A 25687-nucleotide genomic window follows, 5' to 3' on the forward strand; every position below is an offset into this window, starting at 1 on the left:
ACTAGGCTGTTCAACCCCTATTACTATCCTGTTCAACCCCTATTACTATCCTGTTCAACCCCTATTACTAGGCTGTTCAACCCCTATTACTAGCCTGTTCAACCCCTATTACTAGCCTGTTCAACCCCTATTACTAGGCTGTTCAACCCCTATTACTAGCCTGTTCAACCCCTATTACTAGGCTGTTCAACCCCTATTACTAGCCTGTTCAACCCCTATTACTAGGCTGTTCAACCCCTATTACTAGGCTGTTCAACCCCTATTACTATCCTGTTCAACCCCTATTACTAGGCTGTTCAACCCCTATTACTAGGCCGTTCAACCCCTATTACTATCCTGTTCAACCCCTATTACTAGCCTGTTCAACCCCTATTACTATCCTGTTCAACCCCTATTACTAGCCTGTTCAACCCCTATTACTATCCTGTTCAACCCCTATTACTAGCCTGTTCAACCCCTATTACTAGCCTGTTCAACCCCTATTACTATCCTGTTCAACCCCTATTACTATCCTGTTCAACCCCTATTACTAGGCTGTTCAACCCCTATTACTAGGCTGTTCAACCCCTATTACTATCCTGTTCAACCCCTATTACTAGCCTGTTCAACCCCTATTACTATCCTGTTCAACCCCTATTACTATCCTGTTCAACCCCTATTACTAGCCTGTTCAACCCCTATTACTATCCTGTTCAACCCCTATTACTATCCTGTTCAACCCCTATTACTAGGCTGTTCAACCCCTATTACTAGGCTGTTCAACCCCTATTACTATCCTGTTCAACCCCTATTACTATCCTGTTCAACCCCTATTACTAGCCTGTTCAACCCCTATTACTATCCTGTTCAACCCCTATTACTAGCCTGTTCAACCCCTATTACTATCCTGTTCAACCCCTATTACTATCCTGTTCAACCCCTATTACTAGGCTGTTCAACCCCTATTACTAGGCTGTTCAACCCCTATTACTATCCTGTTCAACCCCTATTACTATCCTGTTCAACCCCTATTACTAGCCTGTTCAACCCCTATTACTAGCCTGTTCAACCCCTATTACTATCCTGTTCAACCCCTATTACTAGGATGTTCAACCCCTATTACTATCCTGTTCAACCCCTATTACTATCCTGTTCAACCCCTATTACTAGCCTGTTCAACCCCTATTACTATCCTGTTCAACCCCTATTACTAGCCTGTTCAACCCCTATTACTAGCCTGTTCAACCCCTATTACTAGCCTGTTCAACCCCTATTACTAGGCTGTTCAACCCCTATTACTATCCTGTTCAACCCCTATTACTAGCCTGTTCAACCCCTATTACTAGCCTGTTCAACCCCTATTACTATCCTGTTGAACCCCTATTACTAGGCTGTTCAACCCCTATTACTAGGCTGTTCAACCCCTATTACTATCCTGTTCAACCCCTATTACTAGCCTGTTCAACCCCTATTACTAGCCTGTTCAACCCCTATTACTAGCCTGTTCAACCCCTATTACTAGCCTGTTCAACCCCTATTACTAGGCTGTTCAACCCCTATTACTATCCTGTTCAACCCCTATTACTATCCTGTTCAACCCCTATTACTAGGCTGTTCAACCCCTATTACTAGGCTGTTCAACCCCTATTACTAGCCTGTTCAACCCCTATTACTAGCCTGTTCAACTCCTATTACTAGGCTGTTCAACCCCTATTACTAGCCTGTTCAACCCCTATTACTAGCCTGTTCAACCCCTATTACTATCCTGTTCAACCCCTATTACTAGCCTGTTCAACCCCTATTACTAGCCTGTTCAACCCCTATTACTATCCTGTTCAACCCCTATTACTAGCCTGTTCAACCCCTATTACTATCCTGTTCAACCCCTATTACTAGCCTGTTCAACCCCTATTACTAGGCTGTTCAACCCCTATTACTATCCTGTTCAACCCCTATTACTAGCCTGTTCAACCCCTATTACTAGGCTGTTCAACCCCTATTACTAGGCTGTTCAACCCCTATTACTAGGCTGTTCAACCCCTATTACTAGGCTGTTCAACCCCTATTACTAGGCTGTTCAACCCCTATTACTATCCTGTTCAACACCTATTACTAGCCTGTTCAACCCCTATTACTAGGCTGTTCAACCCCTATTACTAGGCTGTTCAACCCCTATTACTAGGCTGTTCAACCCCTTTTACTATCCTGTTCAACCCCTATTACTATCCTGTTCAACCCCTATTACTAGCCTGTTCAACCCCTATTACTAGCCTGTTCAACCCCTATTACTATCCTGTTCAACCCCTATTACTATCCTGTTCAACCCCTATTACTAGGCTGTTCAACCCCTATTACTAGGCTGTTCAACCCCTATTACTAGCCTGTTCAACCCCTATTACTATCCTGTTCAACCCCTATTACTAGGCTGTTCAACCCCTATTACTAGGCTGTTCAACCCCTATTACTAGGCTGTTCAACCCCTATTACTATCCTGTTCAACCACTATTACTAGGCTGTTCAACCCCTATTACTAGGCTGTTCAACCCCTATTACTATCCTGTTCAACCCCTATTACTATCCTGTTCAACCCCTATTACTATCCTGTTCAACCCCTATTACTATCCTGTTCAACCCCTATTACTATCCTGTTCAACCCCTATTACTATCCTGTTCAACCCCTATTACTATCCTGTTCAACCCCTATTACTAGGCTGTTCAACCCCTATTACTAGGCTGTTCAACCCCTATTACTATCCTGTTCAACCCCTATTACTATCCTGTTCAACCCCTATTACTAGGCTGTTCAACCCCTATTACTAGCCTGTTCAACCCCTATTACTAGCCTGTTCAACACCTATTACTAGCCTGTTCAACCCCTATTACTAGCCTGTTCAACCCCTATTACTAGCCTGTTCAACCCCTATTACTATCCTGTTCAACCCCTATTACTATCCTGTTCAACCCCTATTACTAGCCTGTTCAACCCCTATTACTAGCCTGTTCAACCCCTATTACTAGCCTGTTCAACCCCTATTACTAGGCTGTTCAACCCCTATTACTATCCTGTTCAACCCCTATTACTAGCCTGTTCAACCCCTATTACTAGGCTGTTCAACCCCTATTACTAGCCTGTTCAACCCCTATTACTAGCCTGTTCAACCCCTATTACTAGGCTGTTCAACCCCTATTACTAGCCTGTTCAACCCCTATTACTAGCCTGTTCAACCCCTATTACTAGCCTGTTCAACCCCTATTACTAGCCTGTTCAACCCCTATTACTATCCTGTTCAACCCCTATTACTAGCCTGTTCAACCCCTATTACTAGCCTGTTCAACCCCTATTACTAGCCTGTTCAACCCCTATTACTATCCTGTTCAACCCCTATTACTAGCCTGTTCAACCCCTATTACTATCCTGTTCAACCCCTATTACTAGCCTGTTCAACCCCTATTACTATCCTGTTCAACCCCTATTACTAGCCTGTTCAACCCCTATTACTAGGCTGTTCAACCCCTATTACTATCCTGTTCAACCCCTATTACTAGCCTGTTCAACCCCTATTACTAGGCTGTTCAACCCCTATTACTAGGCTGTTCAACCCCTATTACTAGGCTGTTCAACCCCTATTACTAGGCTGTTCAACCCCTATTACTAGGCTGTTCAACCCCTATTACTATCCTGTTCAACACCTTTTACTAGCCTGTTCAACCCCTATTACTAGGCTGTTCAACCCCTATTACTAGGCTGTTCAACCCCTATTACTAGGCTGTTCAACCCCTTTTACTATCCTGTTCAACCCCTATTACTATCCTGTTCAACCCCTATTACTAGCCTGTTCAACCCCTATTACTAGCCTGTTCAACCCCTATTACTATCCTGTTCAACCCCTATTACTATCCTGTTCAACCCCTATTACTAGGCTGTTCAACCCCTATTACTAGGCTGTTCAACCCCTATTACTATCCTGTTCAACCCCTATTACTATCCTGTTCAACCCCTATTACTAGGCTGTTCAACCCCTATTACTAGGCTGTTCAACCCCTATTACTATCCTGTTCAACCCCTATTACTAGCCTGTTCAACCCCTATTACTAGCCTGTTCAACCCCTATTACTATCCTGTTCAACCCCTATTACTATCCTGTTCAACCCCTATTACTATCCTGTTCAACCCCTATTACTATCCTGTTCAACCCCTATTACTATCCTGTTCAACCCCTATTACTATCCTGTTCAACCCCTATTACTATCCTGTTCAACCCCTATTACTATCCTGTTCAACCCCTATTACTAGGCTGTTCAACCCCTATTACTAGGCTGTTCAACCCCTATTACTATCCTGTTCAACGCCTATTACTATCCTGTTCAACCCCTATTACTAGGCTGTTCAACCCCTATTACTAGCCTGTTCAACCCCTATTACTAGCCTGTTCAACCCCTATTACTAGCCTGTTCAACCCCTATTACTAGCCTGTTCAACCCCTATTACTAGCCTGTTCAACCCCTATTACTATCCTGTTCAACCCCTATTACTATCCTGTTCAACCCCTATTACTAGGCTGTTCAACCCCTATTACTAGCCTGTTCAACCCCTATTACTAGCCTGTTCAACCCCTATTACTAGCCTGTTCAACCCCTATTACTAGCCTGTTCAACCCCTATTACTAGCCTGTTCAACCCCTATTACTATCCTGTTCAACCCCTATTACTATCCTGTTCAACCCCTATTACTATCCTGTTCAACCCCTATTACTAGCCTGTTCAACCCCTATTACTAGCCTGTTCAACCCCTATTACTAGCCTGTTCAACCCCTATTACTAGGCTGTTCAACCCCTATTACTATCCTTTTCAACCCCTATTACTATCCTGTTCAACCCCTATTACTAGGCTGTTCAACCCCTATTACTAGCCTGTTCAACCCCTATTACTAGCCTGTTCAACCCCTATTACTAGGCTGTTCAACCCCTATTACTAGCCTGTTCAACCCCTATTACTAGGCTGTTCAACCCCTATTACTAGCCTGTTCAACCCCTATTACTAGGCTGTTCAACCCCTATTACTAGGCTGTTCAACCCCTATTACTATCCTGTTCAACCCCTATTACTATCCTGTTCAACCCCTATTACTATCCTGTTCAACCCCTATTACTAGGCCGTTCAACCCCTATTACTATCCTGTTCAACCCCTATTACTATCCTGTTCAACCCCTATTACTATCCTGTTCAACCCCTATTACTAGGCTGTTCAACCCCTATTACTATCCTGTTCAACCCCTATTACTAGGCTGTTCAACCCCTATTACTAGGCTGTTCAACCCCTATTACTATCCTCCTATTACTAGTTCAACCCCTATTACTAGGCTGTTCAACCCCTATTACTATCCTGTTCAACCCCTATTACTAGGCTGTTCAACCCCTATTACTAGGCTGTTCAACCCCTATTACTAGCCTGTTCAACCCCTATTACTATCCTGTTCAACCCCTATTACTAGGCTGTTCAACCCCTATTACTATCCTGTTCAACCCCTATTACTATCCTGTTCAACCCCTATTACTATCCTGTTCAACCCCTATTACTATCCTGTTCAACCCCTATTACTATCCTGTTCAACCCCTATTACTATCCTGTTCAACCCCTATTACTATCCTGTTCAACCCCTATTACTAGGCTGTTCAAACCCTATTACTATCCTGTTCAACCCCTATTACTATCCTGTTCAACCCCTATTACTAGGCTGTTCAACCCCTATTACTATCCTGTTCAACCCCTATTACTATCCTGTTCAACCCCTATTACTATCCTGTTCAACCCCTATTACTAGGCTGTTCAACCCCTATTACTATCCTGTTCAACCCCTATTACTATCCTGTTCAACCCCTATTACTATCCTGTTCAACCCCTATTACTAGGCTGTTCAACCCCTATTACTAGCCTGTTCAACCCCTATTACTAGCCTGTTCAACCCCTATTACTAGGCTGTTCAACCCCTATTACTAGCCTGTTCAACCCCTATTACTAGGCTGTTCAACCCCTATTACTAGCCTGTTCAACCCCTATTACTAGGCTGTTCAACCCCTATTACTAGGCTGTTCAACCCCTATTACTATCCTGTTCAACCCCTATTACTATCCTGTTCAACCCCTATTACTATCCTGTTCAACCCCTATTACTAGGCCGTTCAACCCCTATTACTATCCTGTTCAACCCCTATTACTATCCTGTTCAACCCCTATTACTATCCTGTTCAACCCCTATTACTAGGCTGTTCAACCCCTATTACTATCCTGTTCAACCCCTATTACTAGGCTGTTCAACCCCTATTACTAGGCTGTTCAACCCCTATTACTATCCTGTTCAACCCCTATTACTAGGCTGTTCAACCCCTATTACTATCCTGTTCAACCCCTATTACTAGGCTGTTCAACCCCTATTACTAGGCTGTTCAACCCCTATTACTAGCCTGTTCAACCCCTATTACTATCCTGTTCAACCCCTATTACTAGGCTGTTCAACCCCTATTACTATCCTGTTCAACCCCTATTACTATCCTGTTCAACCCCTATTACTATCCTGTTCAACCCCTATTACTATCCTGTTCAACCCCTATTACTATCCTGTTCAACCCCTATTACTATCCTATTCAACCCCTATTACTATCCTGTTCAACCCCTATTACTAGGCTGTTCAACCCCTATTACTATCCTGTTCAACCCCTATTACTATCCTGTTCAACCCCTATTACTAGGCTGTTCAACCCCTATTACTATCCTGTTCAACCCCTATTACTATCCTGTTCAACCCCTATTACTATCCTGTTCAACCCCTATTACTAGGCTGTTCAACCCCTATTACTATCCTGTTCAACCCCTATTACTATCCTGTTCAACCCCTATTACTAGGCTGTTCAACCCCTATTACTATCCTTTTCAACCCCTATTACTATCCTGTTCAACCCCTATTACTAGGCTGTTCAACCCCTATTACTATCCTGTTCAACCCCTATTACTATCCTGTTCAACCCCTATTACTATCCTGTTCAACCCCTATTACTAGGCTGTTCAACCCCTATTACTAGCCTGTTCAACCCCTATTACTATCCTGTTCAACCCCTATTACTAGCCTGTTCAACCCCTATTACTATCCTGTTCAACCCCTATTACTAGGCTGTTCAACCCCTATTACTATCCTGTTCAACCCCTATTACTATCCTGTTCAACCCCTATTACTAGCCTGTTCAACCCCTATTACTAGGCTGTTCAACCCCTATTACTATCCTGTTCAACCCCTATTACTAGCCTGTTCAACCCCTATTACTATCCTGTTCAACCCCTATTACTATCCTGTTCAACCCCTATTACTATCCTGTTCAACCCCTATTACTAGGCCGTTCAACCCCTATTACTATCCTGTTCAACCCCTATTACTATCCTGTTCAACCCCTATTACTATCCTGTTCAACCCCTATTACTAGGCTGTTCAACCCCTATTACTATCCTGTTCAACCCCTATTACTAGGCTGTTCAACCCCTATTACTAGGCTGTTCAACCCCTATTACTATCCTGTTCAACCCCTATTACTAGGCTGTTCAACCCCTATTACTATCCTGTTCAACCCCTATTACTAGGCTGTTCAACCCCTATTACTAGGCTGTTCAACCCCTATTACTAGCCTGTTCAACCCCTATTACTATCCTGTTCAACCCCTATTACTAGGCTGTTCAACCCCTATTACTATCCTGTTCAACCCCTATTACTATCCTGTTCAACCCCTATTACTATCCTGTTCAACCCCTATTACTATCCTGTTCAACCCCTATTACTATCCTGTTCAACCCCTATTACTATCCTATTCAACCCCTATTACTATCCTGTTCAACCCCTATTACTAGGCTGTTCAACCCCTATTACTATCCTGTTCAACCCCTATTACTATCCTGTTCAACCCCTATTACTAGGCTGTTCAACCCCTATTACTATCCTGTTCAACCCCTATTACTATCCTGTTCAACCCCTATTACTATCCTGTTCAACCCCTATTACTAGGCTGTTCAACCCCTATTACTATCCTGTTCAACCCCTATTACTATCCTGTTCAACCCCTATTACTAGGCTGTTCAACCCCTATTACTATCCTGTTCAACCCCTATTACTATCCTGTTCAACCCCTATTACTAGGCTGTTCAACCCCTATTACTATCCTGTTCAACCCCTATTACTATCCTGTTCAACCCCTATTACTATCCTGTTCAACCCCTATTACTAGGCTGTTCAACCCCTATTACTATCCTGTTCAACCCCTATTACTAGGCTGTTCAACCCCTATTACTAGCCTGTTCAACCCCTATTACTATCCTGTTCAACCCCTATTACTAGGCTGTTCAACCCCTATTACTATCCTGTTCAACCCCTATTACTATCCTGTTCAACCCCTATTACTAGCCTGTTCAACCCCTATTACTAGGCTGTTCAACCCCTATTACTATCCTGTTCAACCCCTATTACTAGCCTGTTCAACCCCTATTACTAGGCTGTTCAACCCCTATTACTATCCTGTTCAACCCCTATTACTAGGCTGTTCAACCCCTATTACTATCCTGTTCAACCCCTATTACTATCCTGTTCAACCCCTATTACTAGCCTGTTCAACCCCTATTACTATCCTGTTCAACCCCCATTACTAGCCTGTTCAACCCCTATTACTAGCCTGTTCAACCCCTATTACTAGGCTGTTCAACCCCTATTACTATCCTGTTCAACCCCTATTACTAGCCTGTTCAACCCCTATTACTATCCTGTTCAACCCCTATTACTAGCCTGTTCAACCCCTATTACTAGCCTGTTCAACCCCTATTACTAGGCTGTTCAACCCCTATTACTATCCTGTTCAACCCCTATTACTAGGCTGTTCAACCCCTATTACTATCCTGTTCAACCCCTATTACTATCCTGTTCAACCCCTATTACTAGGCTGTTCAACCCCTATTACTATCCTGTTCAACCCCTATTACTATCCTGTTCAACCCCTATTACTATCCTGTTCAACCCCTATTACTAGGCTGTTCAACCCCTATTACTAGCCTGTTCAACCCCTATTACTAGGCTGTTCAACCCCTATTACTAGCCTGTTCAACCCCTATTACTATCCTGTTCAACCCCTATTACTAGGCTGTTCAACCCCTATTACTAGCCTGTTCAACCCCTATTACTAGGCTGTTCAACCCCTATTACTATCCTGTTCAACCTCTATTACTAGCCTGTTCAACCCCTATTACTAGGCTGTTCAACCCCTATTACTATCCTGTTCAACCCCTATTACTAGGCTGTTCAACCCCTATTACTATCCTGTTCAACCCCTATTACTATCCTGTTCAACCCCTATTACTAGCCTGTTCAACCCCTATTACTATCCTGTTCAACCCCTATTACTAGCCTGTTCAACCCCTATTACTAGCCTGTTCAACCCCTATTACTAGCCTGTTCAACCCCTATTACTAGGCTGTTCAACCCCTATTACTATCCTGTTCAACCCCTATTACTAGGCTGTTCAACCCCTATTACTAGGCTGTTCAACCCCTATTACTATCCTGTTCAACCCCTATTACTAGGCTGTTCAACCCCTATTACTAGGCTGTTCAACCCCTATTACTATCCTGTTCAACCCCTATTACTAGCCTGTTCAACCCCTATTACTATCCTGTTCAACCCCTATTACTAGGCTGTTCAACCCCTATTACTATCCTGTTCAACCCCTATTACTAGGCTGTTCAACCCCTATTACTATCCTGTTCAACCCCTATTACTAGCCTGTTCAAACCCTATTACTAGCCTGTTCAACCCCTATTACTATCCTGTTCAACCCCTATTACTATCCTGTTCAACCCCTATTACTAGGCTCTTCAACCCCTATAACTAGGCTGTTCAACCCCTATTACTATCCTGTTCAACCCCTATTACTAGCCTGTTCAACCCCTATTACTATCCTGTTCAACCCCTATTACTATCCTGTTCAACCCCTATTACTAGCCTGTTCAACCCCTATTACTATCCTGTTCAACCCCTATTACTATCCTGTTCAACCCCTATTACTAGGCTGTTCAACCCCTATTACTAGGCTGTTCAACCCCTATTACTATCCTGTTCAACCCCTATTACTATCCTGTTCAACCCCTATTACTAGCCTGTTCAACCCCTATTACTATCCTGTTCAACCCCTATTACTAGCCTGTTCAACCCCTATTACTAGGCTGTTCAACCCCTATTACTATCCTGTTCAACCCCTATTACTAGCCTGTTCAACCCCTATTACTAGGCTGTTCAACCCCTATTACTATCCTGTTCAACCCCTATTACTAGGCTGTTCAACCCCTATTACTATCCTGTTCAACCCCTATTACTATCCTGTTCAACCCCTATTACTAGCCTGTTCAACCCCTATTACTATCCTGTTCAACCCCTATTACTAGCCTGTTCAACCCCTATTACTAGCCTGTTCAACCCCTATTACTAGCCTGTTCAACCCCTATTACTAGGCTGTTCAACCCCTATTACTATCCTGTTCAACCCCTATTACTAGGCTGTTCAACCCCTATTACTAGGCTGTTCAACCCCTATTACTATCCTGTTCAACCCCTATTACTAGGCTGTTCAACCCCTATTACTAGGCTGTTCAACCCCTATTACTATCCTGTTCAACCCATATTACTAGCCTGTTCAACCCCTATTACTATCCTGTTCAACCCCTATTACTAGGCTGTTCAACCCCTATTACTATCCTGTTCAACCCCTATTACTAGGCTGTTCAACCCCTATTACTATCCTGTTCAACCCCTATTACTAGCCTGTTCAAACCCTATTACTAGCCTGTTCAACCCCTATTACTATCCTGTTCAACCCCTATTACTATCCTGTTCAACCCCTATTACTAGGCTGTTCAACCCCTATTACTAGGCTGTTCAACCCCTATTACTATCCTGTTCAACCCCTATTACTAGCCTGTTCAACCCCTATTACTATCCTGTTCAACCCCTATTACTATCCTGTTCAACCCCTATTACTAGCCTGTTCAACCCCTATTACTATCCTGTTCAACCCCTATTACTATCCTGTTCAACCCCTATTACTAGGCTGTTCAACCCCTATTACTAGGCTGTTCAACCCCTATTACTATCCTGTTCAACCCCTATTACTATCCTGTTCAACCCCTATTACTAGCCTGTTCAACCCCTATTACTATCCTGTTCAACCCCTATTACTAGCCTGTTCAACCCCTATTACTAGCCTGTTCAACCCCTATTACTATCCTGTTCAACCCCTATTACTAGGCTGTTCAACCCCTATTACTATCCTGTTCAACCCCTATTACTATCCTGTTCAACCCCTATTACTAGCCTGTTCAACCCCTATTACTATCCTGTTCAACCCCTATTACTAGCCTGTTCAACCCCTATTACTAGCCTGTTCAACCCCTATTACTAGCCTGTTCAACCCCTATTACTAGGCTGTTCAACCCCTATTACTATCCTGTTCAACCCCTATTACTAGCCTGTTCAACCCCTATTACTAGCCTGTTCAACCCCTATTACTATCCTGTTCAACCCCTATTACTAGGCTGTTCAACCCCTATTACTAGGCTGTTCAACCCCTATTACTATCCTGTTCAACCCCTATTACTATCCTGTTCAACCCCTATTACTAGGCTGTTCAACCCCTATTACTAGCCTGTTCAACCCCTATTACTAGCCTGTTCAACCCCTATTACTAGGCTGTTCAACCCCTATTACTAGCCTGTTCAACCCCTATTACTAGCCTGTTCAACCCCTATTACTATCCTGTTCAACCCCTATTACTAGCCTGTTCAACCCCTATTACTAGCCTGTTCAACCCCTATTACTAGCCTGTTCAACCCCTATTACTAGCCTGTTCAACCCCTATTACTATCCTGTTCAACCCCTATTACTAGCCTGTTCAACCCCTATTACTAGGCTGTTCAACCCCTATTACTATCCTGTTCAACCCCTATTACTAGCCTGTTCAACCCCTATTACTAGGCTGTTCAACCCCTATTACTAGGCTGTTCAACCCCTATTACTAGGCTGTTCAACCCCTATTACTAGGCTGTTCAACCCCTATTACTAGGCTGTTCAACCCCTATTACTATCCTGTTCAACACCTATTACTAGCCTGTTCAACCCCTATTACTAGGCTGTTCAACCCCTATTACTAGGCTGTTCAACCCCTATTACTAGGCTGTTCAACCCCTTTTACTATCCTGTTCAACCCCTATTACTATCCTGTTCAACCCCTATTACTAGCCTGTTCAACCCCTATTACTAGCCTGTTCAACCCCTATTACTATCCTGTTCAACCCCTATTACTATCCTGTTCAACCCCTATTACTAGGCTGTTCAACCCCTATTACTAGGCTGTTCAACCCCTATTACTATCCTGTTCAACCCCTATTACTATCCTGTTCAACCCCTATTACTAGGCTGTTCAACCCCTATTACTAGGCTGTTCAACCCCTATTACTAGGCTGTTCAACATAGTTGTGGTAGGTGTGGTATTTGTGGTTTGTAGGTTTGGTGATGGTAGGTTTGGTAGGTGTATTGATGGTAGGTTTGGTAGTTGTGGTAGGTTGGTGTGGTGATGGTAGGTCTTGTAGATGTGGTAGTTGTGGTAGGTAGGTGTTGTAGTTGTGCTACATAGGTGTGGTAGCTGTAGTAGGTAGGTGTGGTAGTTGTAGTAGGTAGGTGTGGTAGTTGTGGTAGGTATTTGTAGTAGGTAGGTGTGGTAGGTGTGGTGATTAGGCTTGGGCGGTATCCAGATTTTCATATTGTCATACCGGATGCTAAAAACACAAGAGAAGCCTATGGGCATCTATTACCAGAATGCTAACAAATTGCACAAACTGATAGCAAATTCACATAGACGCTGTTAGCTAAATGCTAACAACTGAAAACGAACAGACTAATTGCAAATCAGTGGAGGCTGCTGAGGGGAGGACAGCTCATAATAATGTCTGGAATGAAGTCAATTGAGTGGTCTCAAACACATGGAAACCCCATCTTTGATGTGGTTGATACCACTCCATTGACTCCATTCCAACCATTATTATGAGCCATCGTCTCCTCAGCAGCTTCCACTGTTGCAAAGAAAGGCAAATCCAGCTCATAAAGTTATGTAAGGGATAATCAAGAGGGACTATGAAGTTCTCAGGCAAATAATGAACATTGTGGAACTGACCTTCCATGGACTTGCATTATTTTCCAGAGAACCCATAAAGCCTTGAGTTGATTTTCCCTTTAATACCATGGCTATAATTTAAGACATTTGCAGGTAGAAATGTGTTCATTTGCTGATAGAATGTGTTCAACATCCACTGAAGTAGCTAGCAAGTTTACTAGACAGCTACAGTAGTTGCCTTGGGAACCAAACAAACATACTTGCTAGTTTAGATAACCAAACCATCAGTCCTAGCTTGCTATTATGAATACCTAATTCAACAACACCAATACTGTTTTCAATTTGACATGTCCAAAAGTCCAAACGTAATTGCCGTGGATTGGAGGGAAGAGGTCTGTGAACCAATATCAGTTTGTTGTGTTCATAAAAGTAATATGGGGTGGAAGCTACTGAAGGTTTAGGGAAGCATTTTTCAAGTAAAGTCAATTCAGAGAATGACAGACTTTGATGACAACAAGGTGAGTCCAAAAATGTATTGAATGCTGCTCTATAAACGATGTAATATGCCAGGGAGATATGTATACCGTAGCTAAGAAAGTAATACTAAGTGTATGTTGTGTAGTAAGGTGTTAATAGCCCATGTGCCTCACACGAATAATTTGGTCCCTTTCCCCTCTCATAATTTAGCCTACTGCTCTGACTTGGTGCTGCACATGTAGACTATAGCCTTTAGAGAAATGTCATCATCAAATATTGTAAGAGCTTTCAAAGTCTGCTTACATAGAGTTATGACTTGGTGTACAGGGAGAATACTGTAAGAGCGGCCCATAATCAACATTTCTAAAGTGCTGAACTAACGGTTATATTGACTGCGTCCGTCCAGCTCTCTCATTAATGTCTTCATCAAAATTACGGATTGCCTGTTATCCACTCGTTGTCCCCTTATGCCATAGTTTGTACATCTCAAGTGTCAGTAGAAACCACATTTGTTGAAGCAAGTCAGCCATATCAGCTATGTTTTTTAAAAAGGATTCACTCCATGGTGCTGAAAAGAAAGCTCTGCTGTTGGGACTGCTTTATGTCGACCATAACAGTTTGTGGGCACCGTTTGTCAAAGTTATAGTGCAATTAATGTATTGTTTAGTGTTGTGTTGTGTAGTGGCTTTGCTGGCATTCATATAAAACATTTTGGGGGAGTTTTCCCCACCAAGATGTACATGCTGCAATCACCACTGGGTGGGTGAATTATAACACATCAACCCTGTTACCTATAGATAGACAGTCTAGAAATGTTGAAACAATTTACATTTGTTTGGTAAGCTTGCATTCCATTCCCCCTGTCACATGGGGATCTATGGTTGATTCTAAATGAAATAGTCAACTCTGTTACAGTTAACCCTGTCACTTTATTTGGCACTTAATAGGCACTTGCTGTAGTATGTATTTTTTACTTTTGAGATGGGAAAACATGTGTTTTATTAAGTTGAACATGTGCTCTTTATGACAGAATGTTAGAATTAGGTGGAATAAAAGTTACACTCCCCAAAAGGTACTCAACTGGTGGAATGACCCAAGTACTGAACTGGTGGTGAGAGAGCTAACGATGCGTCTACTGTTGCTCTCTCCTCAGATTCTTAGAGAAGCTATTTCAATCTGATATTTCTCCTATGGTCTAAAATAGATGTGTATAGAGGACTCCTCTCTAATATAACATGTCACACATTGTAGCAAACTGATGGAACGTTAGGTGTCTCATTGAAAGTCTAACATCTACCATGACTACTGGATGTTTCAATTCTAATAAATAACAAAACAATCAACACCGTAACAACAATATTGCTTTTTTAATAAATGCTTTTATTAAAACGTAAAACTTTAATAACAAAAATGACATCGTCAAACATCACTGGCCTGACTTGAGGAGCTCTGTCCGGGGATGGAGCCAGCAACTTAGCTGCTACCGGTCCGGTCCAGGCTACCTGCAGACCTCCTCCCAGACCTCCTTTTCAGCACCTCCCCTTAACAGGTGAGGTGGTGGAAATGATCAGAGTTGCGTTCAACTTGAATAAAGATGAGAAACTCTGGTTTGTGGAGCCACTGGTCTGAGGGGAGGACTTCTGTTTAAACCATTTCCATTTTTGGGATATTTCTTGGACAGTAGAGGTGGTGAGCAGAGATTAATTTAATTAGGATAAAGATGAGAACCTCTGCTCTGGGGAGGAGGGTCACTGACCTTCGATGGTTTGTTGCCTGATAAAGAGGATACTTGCTGGCTTGAGGAGACGATAATGTTTTGTGGAGGAAATGTGGCTTGATGACTTAAAGAGGAGGAAGAATTATTGGGCGACACTTTTAATGACCAACGTAGCCTCAGTGGAACTGTGGCTTCTTCGAGTTCCAGCTCTAGGCAGACAGCACGTCAGGAATGCTGTAAGACATCAGAGACAGGTAAGTATCTATATATTTACATGTGTGTTGCATGTACACTAAACCCTCACATTTGGATAATGTCACTTTTTACATATATATTAACATATATATATAACATATATATTAACAGTGTAAAACATGAATAGATGTTTAAACATTCTTTACCCCATCTTAATTCTCTTCCAGATGCTTGGCCTTTTCTTGTTCTTGGAGGTTGGCTCTGATGTTTCAGCCTCTTCTGGAGCTTCTAGGTGCTGGCTGTCTGGCCCCCCCTGTTGGTTCTCTGGCCACTCCTGCTGGTTCTCTGAACTCCCCTCCTGGTTCTCTGCCCATGCCTGTGGCCTCCTTGGCCCCTCCTGCTGGCCATCTCCAGATCAAACAAAACATTTCTTAGGGCCCCAAAAGGCTATGATGCACTACTTTAGACCAGGATCATTGAGATCCAGTTGGGTTTTCCATTCTAAATTCCCTGTGTACATTACATTTAAGTTGATAATAGATCAGTTTGACCATTTTGGACAGTAGTTTTATATTGAAACAATGATGCAACATGGTGACTGGTGTGGAACTGATGTGTGTAGAGGAGACTAAAGAGGATGATGTCATAAGCAGAGGGAAAACAGGTCTTACCTATGTGGACGATCTTATAGCCCTCCTCAGCTTCTCTCTGATATGCTCTCTCTATCTTCTTGATGTTCCTCTTCTCCCACTTCTTATTCACCCAGCCCATAGCTCCCCTTCGGCTATTCTTATAGGGTGGGACAAGGTCCTCCTTGTCATCTTCCTTTTCCTCCTCCTCTTCCGCCATCTCCTCTCTTTTTTTTGCCTCTGTTATCTTCTCTCTCTCTCTGATTAAAGATAAATAGCCTTCAATGGCTCTCTTTCTCTGATCCTCTCTCTCTTCCTCTCTCTGTCTCTCCTCCTTTCTTAGTCTTAACATTTCTTTCTGTCTAGCAATTTCAATCTCTTGTTTTTTATCCTGCTCCTCTTGTCGTCTTGCCCTCTCCTGTTTTCTTTCCATCTCCAGCCGTCTTTCCTCCTTCTCCCTCATGATTTGTTGTCCTCTTTCTATGTGTTCTCGTTCCCCCTTCAACACTTCTAACCTTCTCTCTTTACGTCTATTGAAGACTTCCCGTGCTTTTGCTTTAACATTAACTACTACATGTTTCTTCATGCTTACTTCCTTTCCTCTCTCTTCTCTTTCCCTGTACTCTTCCTCTGCTTCCTTAATCACTTCCTGCATTTCTTCCATCTCTCTCTCCTGTTCTATCTCAAGTTCATTCTGTCCTTCAATTTCCCCCAAAATATTTTTCTGCCCCTCCTTTCTTCTTCCTGCTTCCTCCCTCTCTCTCATAATCATCTTTTGTTTCTCCATCTCTTTCTGTTGCTGATCTTTTAATTCCAACTCTCTCTGATTCTCATTGTCTTTCTCCCTTTCTTTCTCTTTCTCCATTTGTTTCTGTCTCTCCTCTTGTTGTTGTCCTCTGTGTATCTCTTCTATCTCTCTCTGTCTCTTGTTCTCCTTCTCTCTTCCCTCCTTCTCCATGTCAATTTGCTTCTGTTTCCATATATCTTCTTCTTGATCTCTCTCAAACTTTCTCGTTCTCTCCTCTTGTTGTTGTCGTATCTCTTTCTCTATCTCTATCTCTTTCTCTTCGATCGCTCTCTGTCTCTCTTCTTCTTCTCTTTCTTCCTTTTCCATCTCTATTTGCTTCTGTTTACATCTTTCTCCTTCATTCTCCCTTTCAATCTCTCTCTGTCTCTCTTCTTCTCTTTCCATATTTTTCTGTCTCTTCTCCATTCTCTTCCTTTTGATCTGTCTCTGTCTCTCTTTCTCCCTCTCTCTTTCTTCCTCTTCCATCTCTATGTGCTTTTGTTTGTGTCTCTCCTCTTCTTCTCTCTCCATCTCCTTCTTCTTCTCATCTTCTTGTTGTCTCTGTTTTGGTATTTCCTCCATTCTCTTTCTTTCTACCTCTTTCTGTTTGTTGTTCTCCCCCTCCATCTTCTCCTCCATGTCCATTTGGTTCTGTTTCCATTTATATTTGTCTGTTTCCATATTTTCTAATTCTTTCAGCTGTTCCTTGATTCTCTTGAAGACTTCCTCCAATTCAGACTTCTTTTTGTCATTGATGAGGGCTGTCTCCATCTCCATCTCTCTCTCCACTCTATTTTTCATCTCCTCTTCACTTCGTCTCCAATCATTTTCTCTCTCTCTGTCTCTATCAAATGTTCTCTCTGGTTCAGTCTCGTCTTTCAATCTAATCTCTTCTTTCATTCTCGCAACCTCTCTGTCTAATACTAGTACATTTTGGTTAACCTGTTTCACTCTTTCATTCTGTCTTCTATACGCTTCTTTCGCTCTTTCAAATTTGATTTTGTATTGAATCTCTTTTGTTGTCATATCTTCTTTCAGTCTCTCAACCTCTCTCTCTAACTCTTTTACCTTTTCGTTAACCAGTTTGACTTTCTCATTCTCTGCAATATGCATGTCTCTTTCTCTTTCAAATATGATTTCCTTTTCAGTCTCTTTCAATCTCTCAATCTCTCGTTCTAACGCTTTTATTGTTTCTTCTGCCTGTTTCACTTTCTTCTTCATTTCTTGTCTTTCCAATTCTGCTTTTCTCTCCCTTTCCATCTCCCTTTCTGTCTCTCTTTCCCTCTCTCTTTCCCTCTCTCTTTCTGTCTCAATAGGTTTGTTGTTCCAGGCCAGTCTTGGTCGCTGATCCTCCATGACTTTCTGCCATAGCCTCAACCTCTCTATCTCTTGCTTAAATTGAAAAGGTTAAATTAGTGATAATCTTTGACCAAGACATACTTTCAAAGGATTTGCAGAGAATGATACATAGAAATACAACTTAGACCTAGGTAATTGAATCAAACACTGGACAACATCAATAGCAGGGTCATTTTGATCAATTAATCTGGACAATTCATTGTCTGTTAATGTATTGACATGGTTTGAAAAAATTATGAGACATTTTATGGAATCAATTATGTCCAAAATGTGTACAAATACATGGTTTGAAAAAATTATGAGACATTTTATGGAATCAATTATGTCCAAAATGTGTACAAATACAAACACACAACTAGCTTGCCCATTCAGTTAGGGTTTTGAGAAATTCCCATTGCAATTTGTGTGATGTTACAACAATGTTGCCTCTGATGTTTATGCTTGTAGAAATTACTCCTACAAATGATGTTTCACTAATGCAATTATTTACAACCTGCACAGATACAGTTATCAACAACAACAACAGTAATGACGTTAATAAGGAAGTGGATATTCAACCGGCAGAAGAAAGGCGTAGGGGTTGAGATAAATTAAGGTTAGGTTTAGTACCTAGGGTTGGGTTAAGGTAAAGGTTAGATATTGTTTCAGTGAGGTTAAGGTAAGGGTTAACATTTAGGAAAGGCATAAAAGTTAACATTGGGTTTGCATACCGCTGCCCACCGCCATTCATTTTCAGCTGGGTGAATATACACTGCCTTTTAATAATAACAATGACATGTCTTACGTGGGCCAGTTGTAGGTCCACCATCAGCAGCTCCAGCAGTTGTTTTAGTCTGTTGATCTCCTGCATTTTTCTCTGGTTCTCCTCCCATTCTGTGGCTCTCTCTGCCTCCCTCTTTCTCTCTGCTTCCCTCTGTCTCTCTGCCTCCCTGTGGCTCTCTGCCTCCCTCTGGCTCTCTGTCTCCCTGTGGCTCTCTGCCTCCCTCTGGCTCTCTGCCTCCCTCTGGCTCTCTGCCTCCCTCAGTCTCAGGATCTCAGCCTTCCACTCTTTCATTATACCCCTTTCTACTCTTCTTCTCCTCCTTTCATCTTTCAAAAGGGCTCTGAGATGGTCTGTCTCAGACTGTAGTTGATCAATCATCTCGTCCTTCTCCGTTCCACCATTCCTCTTCTTCTTTTCCTCCTCCCAGAGGGACACTTGAAGTCTGTCCATCTCCTTCTTCTGATTTTGGATCGTTCGATCCTTCCCCCTCAACTCAAGCATGTGGGCTTCCTTCTCTGTACAGGTCTTCTTCTCTTCCCTCAGGAACTGAACCTCCATCTCTGCCTGCTTGTAGCTGGGAGCAAAGGAATGTCAACACATTATTTAGGAAGTGAACTCAGACAATTTACTACAATATTACAATAATAATTCAACATCTGCTCAATTAAACTGCCTTTAAGAACATAACTCACACAACTGTGACTTACAGTACGTGAATGTGATGAGTTGACTGTCCATGATGGCCAGAGGTGGGTAATGTGTAGCTCTGGTCCAGGGCGTTACATACAGCTTGCAGACACTGAGCCTTCCTTCAGCAAGCCGCACATAATGCCCTGGACCAGAGCTAGGTTATGTGATGAATGACTTACAGACTGTTCCACATGATAGGAGGGGGTAAGAAGACAGTCCCAGTAGGAGACGGAGATCGTCCAGAAGAAGAAGAGGTGTCCATCTCCTCAGAGACTGCAGGAAAGGTCTACAAGTTTTATTTCTGGAAAATATAGAGATGCCTTCGTTCAGCAACAATGTGTGTTGCTATGTTTCTGTCACTAGATGGAGCCATTGTACACATTTACTCACCAGGTCAGTGAATTCAGAAACAGCCTTCAGACTACAGTACTCAAGCTCTTGCCTACAACCCATCATGCATCAGCACGACTAATATAATAATACCTCATCACAACTTCATAATCACAGTACACCTGGATTGTGTTCACAAAGTGTTTCAGGGTAGGAGTGCTGATCTAGGATCAGGTCCCCTCCTGTCAATCAAAATGTATTCAGTTTGATTTAAAAGACAAAACGGATTATTGATCAGCACTCCTTCTATGAGACTTTGTGAATATGAGCCTATGTGAAAGAACCTTTCTGGCATATGCTGGCTAGACAGTACACAGACAGACAGATAGTCTGACAGACAGACAGATAAGTCAGCAAGACAAACAGACAGAAGAATAAATACAGATGGAGTGATTGATAGCAACAGAAAAAAACTAATCCATAATTAATCATTTGTATTTTATAAGGCTAAAAAATATTTCAAATACATTAACGTTCACCTTCACATGTGGTATCTTACCATGACAGAATTATAGGCTAACTAGGCTAGCGGATGGTTAATATATTGTAAACTTCTGTAAATATTTGACTCACCTCAAATCACACTTGTCAAAGCGCAGTTTTAGTGTGGAACCGAATAACATCTTCGGCATTAACTTTCTCTGTTCTGGAACTGTATTGTTGCGTCATTTGGAACGCTTGAGCGTCATAATCCGTTCACCGCGCCTGTTTGATTGACAGCTAGGGGTTCTCCTGCGCATCAGTGTCCAAAAGTCGATATTGTTTAGCTACTCATAATTGATCAAGACATTTATAACTATTTTCACTTGACTTTAATTTCGTGTATTTTTGCATAAAGTTATTTGGTAGTCTATGTTGTGTGATTTGTCTTTGTATGGGCCTAAAGTTCAATGAAATACAATCAGCAACCATAGCCTACAAACATTTCCCACACAAATACAAATGTGTGTGTTTAGTGAGTACACAAAATAATAACAGGACAGCCATAACTGTACAAACAAACATACAATCACAACTCTGGTGCACCTGTCCAGGTCGAACTGTTCAGTATGTCACCATCACCAACTGCTGGACTACACCTGTTCCCCGGGGTACAAGAATCCAGTTGGTCCGTTTTCAATTGACCACCGTTACCTCAAGAACCGCCTATTCCAATGAATTATAACCTCTTATTAGTTTGTCCCTGTGACAGTCAAATCCCAACGCCCTAACCGCCTGCCTGTTGATTGTGGTGCTCTGTTTGGATCTAACCTCTCCGCTGTAGTAGTGATGGGATTTCTGAGTCTATTCGGTGATCCGGCACATTTGGCTCCGTTCAAGTAAAAGAGCGGGTTAATTTAGCTCATAAACGGATCTTCCTTCAAAATGCTTAAAATCAATATAGAACAATGAAAAAATTACAAATATTCAAAGTAAAAGGCTAAAGGTAGGCTACCATTAAGTCAGATCGTGAAATGCGCGTAAAAAAAGAAGAATTCGTTTTTAAGCATTAAATAAATCATCGTGGACCAGATTGACCCGCTCTCCCCACTATTTATTGTTTCTGCAGTGAGGATTCACCCCCTTTAGATAGTGATGTTGTAATTTATCTACAGAAAAACGTTGTTCTGAGCTCAACAAGCAGTAGTAGCAGTATGCAAATCAGTATGCAAATCCTTTCAATAAGAGCCGTTCGTTCGTGAACGACACATCACCACACTGTAGTTGTCCACCATTGCGTATCGTGAGCTGGAGGAGCGTTCGGCCAACTTCTCATCCAAGTAAATGGCAGCGGCGCATCATCCATCCGCTGAACTCCCAAGGGACTGGGAGGATAGTTTACGATGCAACAAGCGTTTGGGGAGTACATTCATTGAAACGCAATGAGTGTTTATAAATTCTTGAGGGACTCTTGCTCCAGGGGACTTCTCACCTTTTCCTTCTTCACTATGCTCATTATACTGTACATATCGGTCACATTAATGACATTGCACTCAGGAAAGTTGTCTGTCGGCTATTGGGGAGATGTGCATAGACAAATCAAATCATCAAATCAAAGGTATTTGTCACATACACATGGTTAGCAGATGTTAATGCGAGTGTAGCGAAATGCTTGTGCTTCTAGTTCCGACAATGCAGTAATAACCAGCGAGTAATCTAACCTAACAATTCCACAACTACTACCTTATACACACAAGTGTAAAGGGATAAAGAATATGTACATAAAGATATATGAATGAGTGATCGTACAGAACGGCATAGGCAAGAGGCAGTAGATGGTATAGAGTACAGTATATACATATGAGATGAGTAATGTAGAGTATGTAAACATTATATAAAGTGGCATTGTTTAAAGTGGCTAGTGATATATTTTTAAATACATTTCCATCAATTCCCATTATTAAAGTGGCTGGAGTTGAGTCAGTATGTTGGCCGCAGCCACTAAATGTTAGTGGTGGCTGTTTAACAGTCTGATGGCCTTGAGATAGAAGCTGTTTTTCAGTCTCTCGGTCCCTGCTTTGATGCACCTGTACTGACCTCGCCTTCTGGATGATAGCGGGGTGAACAGGCTGTGGCTCGGGTGGTTGTTGTCCTTGATGATCTTTATGGCCTTCCTGTGACATCGGGTGGTGTAGGTGTCCTGGAAGGCAGGTAGTTAGCCCGTTGAGTTGTCACGTTGCAGTATAAACATGACCTGGGATGTGAGAAGGGAGCTATTCTATAACACATGTAGATGACATGTTGTCTTTATATGTAGATTATATTTTGGTTTTATATTTCATATTTGATTGATGATTAGGCCAATGACTTTTGATTCCACTTTGGCTGCCTTGCACCATATTGTCCTCTTGCTATATCTTACACTTTATTCCCTTGTGCAGATCTTCTCTCTAAACAATAGTCGTGATAGTTTGAATGAGTTGAGTAAACTACACTGTTGTTATCTTCTCAGTCTGTACTGTACTGTCCCTGGAAGACACTCCACATAGTTCACCTAGATCCAGTCCCCTTTGTACCACTGGTCAACTAATTATCAAACCTCTGATTAGTGAATCAGGTGTGCTGGGGGTGGAATACATGATATGAACTGGTTAGGGGGAGGACAGGTTTGAGAAGGGAAAGACTACATGGACTTTTCAGACCAACATCCCATTGACAGCCCGTCTGGCCAAAACTTGAGACTGACTCTAACCTAAACACTAACAAATACCAAACCCTTAAAAGGTAGTCTCATCATGGGTGTGATTCAGACTGTAGTTTCTCCCTGTGTGTCCTGTAAACCTCCTCTCATCATGGGTGTGATTCAGACTGTAGTTTCTCCCTGTGTGTCCTGTAAACCTCCTATCATGAGTGTGATTCAGACTGTAGTTTCTCCCTGTGTGTCCAGTAAACCTCCTCTCATCATGGGTGTGATTCAGACTGTAGTTTCTCCCTGTGTGTCCTGTAAACCTCCTATCATGGGTGTGATTCAGACTGTAGTTTCTCCCTGTGTGTCCTGTAAACCTCCTATCATGGGTGTGATTCAGACTGTAGTTTCTCCCTGTGTGTCCAGTAAACCTCCTCTCATCATGGGTGTGATTCAGACTGTAGTTTCTCCCTGTGTGTCCAGTAAACCTCCTCTCATCATGGGTGTGATTCAGCCTGAAGCTGGAAAGGCCAGAAGCAACCAACCCGACCACTTTATTACTAGTTGGGGATGGATAGCATCTCTAGAGGTACAGTAGGGCATTTCCATGTAAAAGGACCCAACGTGATGTTCATAGGAAGGAGCATGTGTAATTGGGTGTCAAATGAAATCTAAGAGTGTATATTTTTGGTAAATGTAATTCTAGATCCATTTTTCAACCAGTGAAGGCTTTGATTTCTGGGTAAACAGATGGAAAAAGGATCTTAGAAAACATCACCAGAAAAAGTCTTAAAAGGTAAAATATCAGAACTACATAAATAATAATAATGTTGACGTAAAGACCCCTGACTACTAATATCAACACTTACATTTGGGTTTGGAGAAATCGTTTAAGGAATATTGACTTGTGCCTTGTAATTCCGTTACCAAAAACCTACATAACTTTCAGATATTTTCACATTTGGATTTTTGAGGGAGGATAATGAAAGTTCACAGAAGTAACAAGTAATGTTGGAGCTAACAATTAGTTCTAGTGATTTTTCTGATATATATTTTGTTTGTGAATTATTAAGTGATTAAAACTCGTAATTTCGTTACCAAAATGGCAGCAGAATAACCCAAAAATCTGTTACTCTGACCAGACTGACTGGGTTTCTTTTCACAGACACTATAAATGATTAACTGTCTATCTCAGGAGTCATATTGAGTTGGTTTAAGTCTCAATGGTCACACTGCACATGATTCAGAGTCAAGCTGACTGATTCAGAATCAAACTGACTGATTCAGGATCTCTGTTACCACCAGAACCGCTGGGCCTCAAGACCCCCCCATCAAGCTGATGAGCAGTCATTTTGACTGCATCATTCTAACAGTGTAATACATGTCATATATGCTATCACAAAAATAATCATTTGGTTGTTTTTATGAAAGCCATGGGTAACATTGGAATACCATTTTTATTTGATTTACAATAACACTGTAGCGTGTTTCTTATGTACCACAGGAGAACCAAGAAATGAAGAGCGACACCGCGGCTGTCTTTCAGGCTTTTATTTTGATCTGCAATAGTATTGTGAAAAGACAGGACAGGAACACATCAGTCTCCAATGCACCATCTGACAAGTTGTTCTTTCTCTCTCAGTGTTTTCTCGGACTCACACAAATCACATTCATATATAAAGCCATAATGTATACTATAAAATAATAACCAGTCCTTACTACAAAGAATGTATAATCTTAATTCTTAGACAATAGAACCATACCTGCAATAGTATTGTGAAAAGACAGGACAGGAACACAACATGCACCATCTGACAAGTTGTTCTACACAGGAGCCTGAAGAAAGGTAAAACACATATCTCACATCCCCAATACATTGCTAGGTGCTTTCAGTGTTGACAGTACCAAAATACAACAACTCATGTACAAAAACCCTGCAACACAAACAAGTTACAACGTGAAATCGCCTCTATCCCATTCAGACCGTAGAGGACCAAACTACATCTCCCATAATGCAACGCCAGCACCAGCTCAGCTAACCGTCTGCATCACAGAAAGGCATGCTAGCTAGCAACAGCACTTTTAGCACTCTGTAAACTATATTAATAACAATAAAACTCTGAAAGTTGCATGTTTCAATAGTCTCACACTCCCTTATAACAATATCTACAGCATTAACCTTGGGATGTTTTATTTATTTCACGTTATGGACTTCTACAAAGGAGTAATCTGCAACACATACCTTTCTCTCTCAGTGTTTTCTCGGACTGAGGAGAGCGGGAGCTACGGGTAGTGCCAGGGTGTTAGTAGGTGACGCAAGCACCCAGATTAAATAAAATACATTTAATGAAACAAAACCCGAAGATGTTAACATCATCCAGCTACTGTAGCTGCCTACCTAACATCAACAGG

General features: G+C 42.0%; 1 protein-coding gene across 1 annotated transcript; it reads right to left on the reverse strand.

Annotated features, from left to right (window-relative positions):
• Nucleotides 1–18621: 18621 nt before the first annotated feature.
• LOC139539756 (RNA-binding protein 25-like) lies at nucleotides 18622–21797 on the reverse strand. Its single transcript, XM_071343024.1, has 3 exons — nucleotides 20743–21797; nucleotides 19959–20080; nucleotides 18622–19663 (listed from the first exon to the last, which is right to left on the reverse strand). Exons 2-3 carry the CDS (start codon nucleotides 20039–20041, stop codon nucleotides 18880–18882), a joined length of 867 nt encoding a protein of 288 aa, XP_071199125.1. The 5' UTR covers nucleotides 20042–20080; nucleotides 20743–21797; the 3' UTR covers nucleotides 18622–18879.
• Between the last annotated feature and the right edge of the window lie 3890 nt (nucleotides 21798–25687).

The sequence above is a fragment of the Salvelinus alpinus genome, chromosome 1 (assembly GCF_045679555.1).
Source record: "Salvelinus alpinus chromosome 1, SLU_Salpinus.1, whole genome shotgun sequence".
In the NCBI taxonomy this organism is placed as follows: Eukaryota; Metazoa; Chordata; class Actinopteri; order Salmoniformes; family Salmonidae; genus Salvelinus; species Salvelinus alpinus.